We start from the raw sequence: 12,382 nt of genomic DNA, 5'->3' as shown, positions 1-12,382 counted from the left end.
AATAGGAAATAGAATTGTGTTTGCCAGGGAGAAAGAGAGGAATGGGAAATTGCTCAATGGGAATAGTGTCTCAGTTCTGCAAGATAAAAATGTTAACAGAGCAGCACAACAAAGTGATATAGTTAATACTACTGAACTATATTCTTAAAAATGGTTAAGATGGGTTAAATGATTAATTTTCTGTTTTGTTTTCTTCTTCTTCCTTCCTTTTCCTTTTCCTCTACTCAATCTGTCTCCAACTCACTGAAAAAAAAGATATATATATAGATAGATAGATAGATATAACTGGATGAAGAAAATAGAGGAAAGAAGACAAATGCCAGTTTTAGCTCAGAAACAATGAGGGAAAAGTTGGAGGCAATTCAATTCTACCTTCTAATTATGAGAATTAGACTCTTTCTTTCAGTTCAGGCTCAAGATGGCAACTTTACAAGCAATAGAGAAAAATTAAATAATAAAAACATTATTATACTCTCTAACATTCATAATTAATGTACTAGAACTGGTCTCAAATTAAGAAAGGCAAAAATAAGAAACAACATACACATACACAAACTTTTTCTTTACTAACCAATGAAATAAAAAATAAGAAAACATATCTCTTAAGTGAATAGCTTATTCCATGAGGAAATGCTTCATTCTGCAATCTCTTTGAATTGGTTTTCCATCAACTTCATCCAGTTTTGTCTCTTCACTTCTGTTTGGGTGCAAAGTCCCATAATAAACAAGAAGAAAAATAATTCCAAGGAGAAGAGAAAGAACTATAGTAATGCTTACAGGTATAAAATAGTCTGCATTAAAAATAGAGAGTGGGTAAAACCAGAACACAATCAATATCCCCAATGTGACCAATACCCTTACAATATAGTAACAAGACATTGGGCATTTGGTATTCTGTCCCTTAATATTAAAAAATGTAAAGATAAGAATGAATCCAACAACAATCCTGTATAGGATTTCCATACTTGTGGAAACACAAAAATCAGTTTGTTTTTTAAATGCCCAATATATACCTAAAATCCAAAGAAAAAACAGTAGAAGGAAAGCAATCTTAACATTTAAGAATAAAAGAAGCACAACACTCAACATCCAAGATAATAATGTAAACAACTTGTAAAAGAGATATACAAGCTTGGGACAGGGTCCATTAAGGAGGTTTTTATCAGGTAAGGATTTTCTTAAAGCTATTTGATAATCAACAGTCGACCAAGAAACAGCACAGCAAGAGACCATGATGGCTGCATCTACAAAACAAAAAAATTTTTAAAGATGTAGTTATAGGAATAATAATAGCAATATTATTATACACCATACATGTTTTATCTGTATATACACAGGCACAAACACAATTCAGGTACTTTATATATTCATCTCATTTAATCATTTGAAATAGATATTAATATTTCTGTACTACATATTAGGGAATTGAGGCTTAGAGAATATATGTATTACTTGACCCAAATCACACAGCCAGCAAGTTGCAGAGAGGTGAGATTTGAATTGAAATCTGCCCGATTCCAAAGTTGGTGTACTTAACCACTATACCAGACTGTGAATAAATTCACTGGACAAATCTTCTTGAGCACCTGGTACAATGCAAACTGCATACTATGGAAGTTTTCTAAGAGATTAGTTATAGTCCTAGCTTTTCCAGTCTTTTTGACTTTGCCTTGGGCATAAACCTAGTTCACTGAGAAATGGCAGCCAAGAAAGAAAACAGCAGGAAGACAGGGAAGGAGGTTAAATAGAAATTTTAACATAAGCATGAGGTATTAACAGCTCAGTTTCCCATGTCTTTAAGATGATAGATCAAATGAACAAATATGATCTAAAACTTATAAATTTCTATAGGTTTTACATCTTTAGCCCATTTTTTATCCCATCAAAAAGCAGAAAAGCAAGCTAATTACTACTTTGGAAAGATATGTCATTATCTGTCAAAGTTGGGGACCTAAAACTGAAAGCAAAGATAGTGGGGAATTAGAAGGAAGTAATTTAGAGTAGAATACAGAATGCTCATCATTCCCATTTAAGCTCATTGGAGGTCAATATATTAGGAAAGAAAGTCAGATTTAAGACAGATCTATCTATTGAAGAGGATTGTAAATGATTTTGTCCACTCTCCTGGTTTTAGCATATAGCATTCCAGACTGCCCTAATTAGTTGGACTTTTCTTTCTTCTTTAATTCAAAAATATGAATTAAAACATCATTTCCCCTTAACTGCCCTTCAGTGGTGTCCTTTTTATAACTGGTTTTAATTTCTACCAAATCTAGTACATATACTTCCTTTTTAAACATCAATAAATGCCATAGAACTTATAAGAAAAAAGCAGTAGCTTTCTCTGCCCCTTCTCACTTCTCAGTAGGGACCCTCAGAAAAAAACCACTATCAAGTCTTAACATTTCTTCTGACATTATTGCCCTATTTCTAAATAAAACACATACTATGCTGTTTTTTAAATTCATCTACTTTAGACACTGTTTATTGATTTAAAAGCTGCTCAGCCAAATTACTACATTCTGCTTATATTTCTTTTCCTTTTAGAACTTTTTTTGTTGAAGTATTTTATTAATTTTAAAAACTTCCTCAGCTTTACTGAGATATTATTAATATACATGCAAGTTTACAATGTGATGATTTGATATACATATATACACAAAATGATGACCACAATGAGGTTAGTTAATACCTCATCCCCCCATGACATTTTTGGTAGGTCAACATGACAACTTTCAAGTATACAATGCAATATTTTTAAAACATTTCATTATTCCTTACTTTGCTTATTATTTCATGACTCATAAATATTTTTTTAGCAAACTCTTCAAATTAATTAAACTCCCCAGATACATCTATTAGCTTTTTTTAAAATAATAATATGATCTTTATGGTCAAAGGTAGCTGTTGTCAAGGTTTGCTTCCCTGTCTTCCCAGAACTTGCCTTTACCTTTCTTCACTGTTGATTTTGTTTCCCATTATTTCTTTCTTGCTTCATTCTCATGGTTGGATAAAACATTCTCCAGACATTTCTGAGAAAAGCTGCCCTTAAGCTGAACTTTTGAGCATGAATGTCTCTAAATGTCTTTATTCTACCCTCCATGTTTGATATACAGTTTCAACAGAAATAGAATTCAAAGTTTAAAAATGTTTTCCAATGAAAGTTTTCCACTGAAGTCATTTATCTTTTAAATTCTAATCTCAAGTGTTACAGTTAAGAATTTCAAAGCTATTCACTTTCTCTATATTTAAACAATCTTTATTTTCTTTCAAATCTTCTAAAATCTTTAAGTCTCTGAAATGTTATAATGATAGGCTTGGTGTGGGCCATTTTATCAACTTTTCAATCTAGTAACACATGTCCTTCAGAGATACACTGCTTTTATTCTTTGAAGGCTTCCCTAGAAATCACAACCTGTATACTAAACTTATTAAAGTTTAAAATTAATCAAAATTTCTATCTCACAGGAAGATGTATCATGAAGATAATGAAGCTTAAATTTCAGGGACCCATGCTTGCCCAGACTCCTTCCAAGCCTGGCAAAGCCCTGGCAATGTGTTCACTTTGTCATATACTTTTATAAAATTTGGAAAAATAAGATGTTTTAATTGTAATTGCTTAAATTCCCTGTTTCTACTCCTATTTTCCCTCTTACACATTTTCCCCTAAGTGTACTGAAGCAACTGTCATCATGTGGGGGCTCTAGCTAAAAGGAAATTGAGTTGAGAAGAGTTTAGGTTTAGGAGGATTTGTTTATAAAATTTGCTTGGATAATTATGAGTAAGTAACAGATCTAGGATTTTCAAGCAGTTTGCCTTATCTTAACGCGTCACTACCCTGCCATCAACAGGTCTTTGATTCCTTAACATTAAGGCATGATTATCTATCCTTGTCCACCTGACACTATTTGTTTGACATTATTTTCCATTTCCTGCTTACATACCTGTTTCCAATATACTTTTTCTGCCCATTTTGCTAATCTAATCTGTACATTACACTTTATCCAAACTGAATTTCCTTGTCTTTGCCAAACCATGCCTTTGTTTATGCATTTATCTCAGTATGGAATGACTTTGCCCAATTACATCTATACAGATTATTTTTAACTTCTTCTGATTCGACATTATTGACAAATTATTGAAAAAAACAAGACTCCCACTATTTACTAAATTAGACAACAATAAATTAGTGTTGTCAATTCAAACAGTATTTAAAATCAGTTCAAAAAAAAATCTTGATATACCCTGATCTTAAATCACATTATTGAATAAATTGGTAGAGTTTGTTTCAAATGTGACAATAATCCAAAAATATACATATAACATTATCAATAATTTGTGAAGTTGAAACTTTTCTAAATTAAAAAATAAAATTTCTGTTAACTGCACTACAAAAAAGATTGAATTTTTCTTTTCTACAGAAATTATAAAATCATTATCAAATCAAAAGCCAATCAGATACTAAAAATTTGTATTAAAGAGCATTAAAATAAGAAAAAGATATTACTTTTCTTTCTATTGTGAAATTTGTGGTATTGGTCAGATTTCTTATCCCTATAATTTGCTATTACTTATTTTTTATATTTTAAAAAATGCTTATTTTCATACCTTTTATGGCCTGAATTATATTCTTCCTAAATTCATATGTTAAAGCCCTAAACCCCAATGTGACTACATTTTGAGATAGGCCCTTTAGGGAGATAATTAAGGTTTGGCAAGGTCATAAAGGTGGAGCCTGAATCTAACAGGACTGGTATCCTTGTAGGAAGACAAAGAGATACCAGCGATCTCACTTTTTCTCCATACACAGAGGAAAGACATGTGAGGACACAGCAAAATGGTGGCCATCTGCAACCCAGAGTCCTCACCAGAAATCAACCCGACTGGGCCCCGTATTTCTAGTCTCCAGAACTATGAGAAAATATATTTCTGTTGGTTAAGCTGCCCAGTCTGTGGTAGTTATGGCAGCCCAAGCAGACTAACATAATATCTAATTTTGTCTTCCTAATAATATATTCTTAAAAAAAAAAAACTAGGGTCTAATTATTTTACACCTTAAAAAGCCCAGATTCATTTCTGCTTTACCTTTCTCCTGAACTGTATAAGGCATTTAAGACAGTTTAACTCCATTCATCTTCTACCTGTCTTGTATTTATTTCTGTCTTGTATTTTCATTCTTTTCCTTAGCCACATAGTATTATTTTTGTTTATGCAGTCAATTTTCATTTAGAAGTAGGTAGCTTAACTTTTACCCTGAGGAGAGGAAGGGTGCCTTCTGGCATATCAGCTTTACAAGTAGGATTTTCTACTAAATATCCTCCCCTTGTGAGGACCCTGAGTTTTGTTTCCAGTCCTCTGGACTCTGGGAAGCCATCAAAACTGAATCTGCTGTGTATGTTTCTGTAAAACTCCTCAGAGTGTAAATACCTTCACAGTACTACTCAACCCTGCTGCACTCCCGCTTTCATGCATATTTTGGCCTGTTGTATCAGATTATTTTAAGCTTTTATGAAGAATTTTGAAACTATATACCCAATTGTTTCAGATAATTTCAGGAGGAGAATTGATTCAAATAATTTAGCCTTTTGGTGGTGGTGGACCTGATTTGAATAACCCAAGTTTTCCATCTGCTTTCCATCTTCTAAATATTTACCGATATTTCTAGTCTGCTATTCTACTCTGCATTCTCTTCGTCCTTATGAGTTTTATTGTTTTCACTCCTTTACTTTCCTCTTTAGCATGAGTTCAGGAAGGAACAAAATAAAAGAATATGCTCAGTTTTCTCAAGTCGTTTTATACACAAATTGATTTTTTTTTACATTTTGAATTATTCTTCCTAATTATCAAAACATGGTTACTATAAAGATTTTGAAATTCAGAAAAATACAAAGAAGATGAAATAAGTAAAATCATTTATAATCCCACCACACAGAAGCAGCCACAGTTATCTACCAAAGTACAGGTTGTAAGCTCTAAATGTTGATCTTTTAGCTTCAGGGACTATATAATATACAACTATTCTGGGCATCCCAAGGAAAAAGAGATCTCATACGCTGTAGGCTCATTTCAATGTTACACTAACAAATATGAAAATATTAGAAAGGACTACATCTAGAGGGAAACTGGAAACAGGAAGACTGTTTAGGAGAATAAACTCATCTTACAAGAAAATCTAGCATAGAGAAAACTCCAAGGGAGAGGACAATCTGCTACTACTCTGAGGTGAATCCAAAACCACATGGAACCCTCATCACTAATGAAAAGTGCAACTATTTTTAGCAAATAATTAGTTTTTTAACATCTCAAAATAAACACCTATTAAAATATTTTTAATAGAAATATCAAACTGTCCTTTTAAAATTTACATTTAACCACGAGAAAATCTGCTATAAAAGAGCAACATATTGACCAATTTGCAAAGCCAACATTAGTTTTGTAGCAGGTGCACTTGTACACAATGATTCTAATTCTAGGAATTTACCCCATGGATAAACTTCAAACATGCAAAAGGATGCATACATAAGATTATTCACTGCAGAATTTTTTTCCAACAGTAAAATATTAGAAACAACCTAAATTAACATAAAGAAGCTTGTTAGATAATTCAGGATACATCTATAATTGTAAAACTATGCAGATAATAAAAATAAAATGCGGGCACTCTTTCTGTACCAATATGTTTAGATCTGCAAGACATACATTAAGTAAAAAAAAACAACAAAGATAGTTTTCATGTTACCATTCTATAAAAAAAAAAAAAAAGAATAAAGATAGGCTCTGAAAAAAATTTTTTCTGAAAGAATCATTATAAAGCTAATAGTAGTTTCATTTTAGGCAAAGAGAAGAATTGGAAGAATGGGAAGGAGACAGTACACCTTTAAATATTTTTTGATATTTGAACTATATACTTCTTTTCAAAAATAACAAATAACTCTTTAAAAAATGATAAAAATAAATATAAAACCTGCCAAAGAGTTACACAGTTGACATAAGATATCAGTGGCATCCATCTAACACAAAGAATTAAGAAAGACCTACACTGAGTGAAATTTGCTTGACCATGTTCCAGAAAGATGTAGAGCTGAAGAGCAAGTTGTGGGCAACCTTCCAGGTAGGTCTCAAACAGCCTTAGCATGCTCAAATCTGTCACCCTATCATTAATCTGTTTTTCCACGAAGTTTTCAGTTTTGCTGCTATACTTGAAAGCCACTTGATAACCTTGTTTCAAGGCAAACCAATACCTGTAAAGTAAACATGAACATTTATCTTCAGTAACAGATTCTTCATGTGTGTTCATATACATAATAATTTTGAAAAAAAAAAAGCAATATGTGTTTAAGTATAGAATTTTCCCACAAAATTTATCTGCTACAATTTTGTAAACATTTCATAGTAGTTGTATTGAGATTCAAGACTCCACAATTTTTATTGGATGTTTGATGTGTGAGTGCTAGCACTGTTAAGCATACATGATCTTATTTCATCTTCAAAATAATTATGAGACATGAGTAGGTATTATTCTCAATTAGCAGCTGGGAAAAGTAAGACTGAGAACTAGAATGATATGCTGAAAGATACACAGAGTGTCAGGAGCAGACCTAGAGTCCAAATCTTTATGATTCTTAGTGCTAACCACTACTTTCTGAAAGACAAACTGCAATGTCCACTTCATACAATTTATCTCAATTATAAGACAGATATTAATAATGCCCTTATGAATATGTCAAGGTTGAAGATAAGACTGAATCTTCTTTCAATTTAATCTAGCAAATAATTACTTGACCCTTGAACAACATGGGATTTAGGGACACCAACCCTGTGTGCAGTTGAAAAATTCATGCATAATCGATAGTTGGTAGTTGGCCCTCTGTGTCCTCAGTTCCACATCCGTGGACGGGTAGTACTGTAATATTTACTACTGAAAAGATCTGCATATAAGTGAACCCACACAGTTCAAACCCATGTTATTCAAGTATTAGTATTAGTCTCTGTGACCATCAGCATCCTGAAAAATATATAAAACTTCAAAGACTCCTAAAACATCCTTGCTCGGGCTCTTCTTTACAAGGAATTTTTAAATTAACATGAGTTATCATCATTCAAGTAAAATTAATGACAAAAATAATTGAAACAATTATTTTTAAAATAGCTGAGGCTAGCAATAAGACAATCAGGATTCTAGCCAAAGCTTATCAAAATTCATTTATAATCTGTTTCCTCATATATAAAGTTACAACAGTGATATATATATCCTGCTTCAACCCGCTCTTTCTGTCAATGTTTCCCATTTCAGTAAATGGCACTAATATTCATCATGTTGCTCAGAACAAAATGTGGGAATACTTTCTAATTTCTTTTTCTAACACACTATAAAATTTCCCCAGCAGTTTCTCTTGGTTCTTAGCTCAAACTCCAAATATATCCAAATCTACACACATATCTCTTCCACTGCCTCCATCCTAGTTTAAGCAGCCAATGTCTCTGGCCTGGATTACTTCAATAGCCTCATAACTGGTCTCTCTGATTCTACTCTTGTTCCCTCAAAAGCATCTAGGTTGAACCTGTTAACCATAATCCAGATGCCATCCCTTCAGTCAAAATGTTCTAATGCTTTCCATCATACTTAGAATAAAACACAAAGTCTTTACCCCGTCTTACAAGGCCCCCTGTAATCTGACTCCCACACACACTATATCACTGTCTTTCCCTTTCAAGTCTCCCACACTTCCAGGGTCCTATTCGTGCTTTTTTTCCCAACTTAAAGGCCTTGGTATTTGCTACTCCCGCTTGCTGGAACTCTTCTAAACCCCAGAGATTTTACAGGCTTACTCCTTAACTTCATTCAGGTCTCTATTCAAATGCCATGTCCTTACTGATATCTTTCCAGATCACACCATCCCTCATATTCTCTTTATCCTATTATTTTTCTTTATTATCACTTGATGCATTATATATTTTTATTTGTACCTTCTCACAAGAATGAGATCTGCATGAAAGCAGGGACTTTGTTTTGTTAATTGCCATATCCTAAGCAACTAGAATAGTCCTGGGACACAGCAGGCTCTCAGAAAATATTTACTGAAGGAATGAACAAATAAAAAACTCATGACAATTTTTCCATAAAGAGACAGTAGATATGAAAAGGTTTTGAAAAGTTGAAAGACATAAATATATTTTGATTGTAAACATGATGTATACATATATGAATATGCAAAGATTCTTCATCTAGCAAATAAAAGTATATTTTTACCATAAAAGTTTTAGAGTAACATAGTCCATTATATTCCATGTGGACTAGATGCCAGGGTAGAGGGTCTACAAAAATGATGAAGACATGACCTCTACCTTCATTGACCTTACAGCCTAGTAGGAAGATCAAGCCTATAAACTGCTAGCTGCAATAAGAGTCAGAAGAAATAACCACTCAACAGAAATATAAATACTATTGATACATTGTAAAAGCACAGGAAAAAATGATTAACACTGTCCAGGATTTACAGGCCAGATTCATAAGATAATTTGTGTTTGAGTTTTTTCTGGGTATCTGGCACAATAAGGAGTTCCTGTAGGTATATTATGTAAGACTAATAAGCAATACAGTATGTGGTTCCTGTTCTTAAAGGTATCTATCCTTTTAAAGCAAGAAGATAGATACCACTAACTGAAAAACTTGAAAAACACACAAAAATTATAGATACATGCTCAGAGCAAATTAATATAGGCAGCACAGAGGGGGAGAGCTAGCAGAGTACAGTGATTAAAAGTAATGATTCTAAAAAACCCAGGATGCTTGGATTCAAATCCTTGCTCCAATACTTCCTAGTGATGTTTTAGTTTCCTCATCTGAAAAAGGGAGTAATCATCATACCTACCTCATTGGGTTGATATGAGGATTAAAGGAACTAACACATGTAAAATGCTTAGACCAGTAACTGGCACATGTTAAGTGCTATGTCAATGCCTGTTAAAATAAACAAAAAAAAACCAGATGAGGCTGTTCACAGATGTGCACATTAATATTTCCAGGCACTTTAGGGAAGTCCAAATCTGTAGCACTTAGTGGCAAATGTATACAAAGTTCTGCTTATCTAAGGATAATTTCATGCTAAGGGGAGTATGAATATAATTTTTTAATCAACAGGATATTGTTTCAGTTTTATGGAATAAATGATGAAGAGGCCAAAGAAAAATAAACAGAAGGAGCTTTCTTGGCATATTTTACCACAATGTATTATTTTATTTGAGATAAAGAGGCAACAGCTTCTAGTAATGATGGATTTCTTTGCATCAAGCTCACCCTCCTACTGATGACAATGATAAATTATAGACAAAATATTAAAGATAACAAGTCACTAAAGAGCAACCAAAAGCAGGAAGAAGCATGAGGTCACTTAACCCTTGAGAAAAGGGAACCATAACACATGAGAAGCACATGTGGCTTTTCCTCTAATAGCATTGCACAGTCCAACAGCACAAAGCAGACACAGTTCAAGCAGAAAGTCAAATTATTATTGGCTCAAAGAGTCAGAGGACTGAGGTTGAATCTGCCAGAGTGGTTAGAAATTAAGAGGGACCTCAGAAAAGAGGGAGCCACAGAGTAAAAGAAACCCCAAATCTCTATATACTCTCCTTAAATCCTCAGTCAAACCCTTACTATGTATACGTAGGGTGAGACTCCACGGAACTGAGGAACAACGTCTAAATGGGAGCTGGGCAGAGATTTCAGCAGCTATCTACCATAAGGAAGAGTCTGGAGTCTGCAATCCATCAAATTCAAGGAGCTTGGTAAATACTTCAGACATCTCATTGAAACCCCAAAAGGGCCATGTTTTAGAAGTAAAGACCATATTTCAGGTCTGTGAGACTCTCCTTAGGACTAAGGACAAAAACAAAACAGACCTTCCCTAATAGAGCTTAAACCAAGCCTCTGTAATACATTAAGGTAATTTGCCAATAATTTAGCTATTTGCTTTCTCTTCAATGGAAGATAACAGAAATTACAGTCACTACAAGGTATCAATCACAATGCCCATTACACAATAAAAAAAATTACTTGAGTAAATCTTTTTTACTTGAGTAAAAAAAAATTTACTCTTAATGCAAATCAAGAGTAAATATAACTTATGCTAAAGGAGAAAACCAGGTAATAGAAACATACCAATTAACAGAAACATACCAACAGATGACCCAGATATTGCAATTAACAAACAAAACACAGAGAGAAAAAATTAGGAAAAAAACTAACAGAACCTCATAACAAAGGTGCAATTGAAGTCACAAAAGAAACAGAGAAAACGGGACAGGAAAAAACAAAACTTTACAACATACTGGCCAAAAATATTTTCCAAAGTTGATTAAAAACAACATAAAGCTCAATAAACACAAACAGAAAATATAAAAAGAAAACAATATGTAGGCCCAGAAAACAACTATATCAATAATTGCAATAATATATGAAATGGAAATAGATTAAATACTTCAATTAATAAAAGACTGTCAAGCTGTATAAAAAAATTAAGATTCAACTCTATGTGATTTGGAAGAGACTCTCTTTATACATCTTGAGCTTCCCTGGTGGCTCGGACTGTAAAAAAGCGTCTGCCTGCAATGCGAGAGACCCGGGTTGGATCCCTTGGTTGGCAAGACCCCCTGGAGAAGGAAATGGCAACCCATTCCAGTATTCTTGCCTGGAAAATTCCATGGACTGAGGAGCCTGGTATAGTCCAGGAGGTAGCAAAGAGTCGGACACGACTTCACTTTCACTCTTTATACATAAAGATACAGACAACTTGAAGGGCAATCACAAAAAATAGTTAGTATGGCTATTACAGTACACCACACAAAATAGATTTCAAATCAAAGAGCATTTACAGAGATAAAGAGGATCATGTCATAATGATATAAGAATCAATTTTTCCAGAACACATCTGAATATACCTAATAATAGAGTTTTAAGACACATGAAGCAAAACCTGTCAAAAGTACAAGGAGAAAAAAATAAATCCACTATCTTAGAGCATTTTAACACTCATCTCTCAGTAAACGAAAGAAAAGGTAGGCCAAAAGAAAAAAATCAGTGAGAATATAGACAACTTTAATGACATTATCAACATATTGCCATAATTTACATTTATAGACCACTATGCTCAACGAGCGGAGAAGGCAATGGCACCCCACTCCAGTACTCTTGCCTGGAAAAATCCCATGGACGGAGGAGCCTGGAAGGCTGCAGTCCATGGGGTTGCTAAGAGTCGGGCACGACTGAGAGACTTCATTTCACTTTTCACTTTCATGCATTGGAGAAGGAAATGGCAACCCACTCCAGTGTTCTTGCCTGGAGAATCCCAGGGACAGGGGAGCCTGGTAGGCTGCCGTCTCTGGG

The 12,382-nt window shown here is 33.7% G+C and overlaps 1 protein-coding gene across 3 annotated transcripts in view; it reads right to left on the bottom strand.

Moving 5' to 3' along the window:
* Window positions 1-547: 547 nt before the first annotated feature.
* XKR9 (XK related 9) overlaps window positions 548-12,382 on the bottom strand; it is a 29,813-nt gene continuing 17,978 nt past the window's right edge. For all 3 annotated transcript variants that reach the window (XM_061438961.1, XM_061438958.1, XM_061438959.1), the window contains 2 exons: window positions 7,039-7,241; window positions 548-1,244 (listed from right to left, as the gene is read on the bottom strand). In XM_061438961.1, coding sequence (XP_061294945.1) covers window positions 616-1,244; window positions 7,039-7,135 — 726 coding nt within the window. In that variant the 5' untranslated portion in view covers window positions 7,136-7,241 and the 3' untranslated portion in view covers window positions 548-615. The remainder of the gene's footprint in view (window positions 1,245-7,038; window positions 7,242-12,382) is intronic.

This window comes from Bos javanicus, chromosome 14, assembly GCF_032452875.1.
Source record: "Bos javanicus breed banteng chromosome 14, ARS-OSU_banteng_1.0, whole genome shotgun sequence".
In the NCBI taxonomy this organism is placed as follows: Eukaryota; Metazoa; Chordata; class Mammalia; order Artiodactyla; family Bovidae; genus Bos; species Bos javanicus.
The sequence above is the reverse complement of the archived record's forward strand: the minus strand, read 5'-3'. Positions and strand labels throughout refer to the sequence as shown.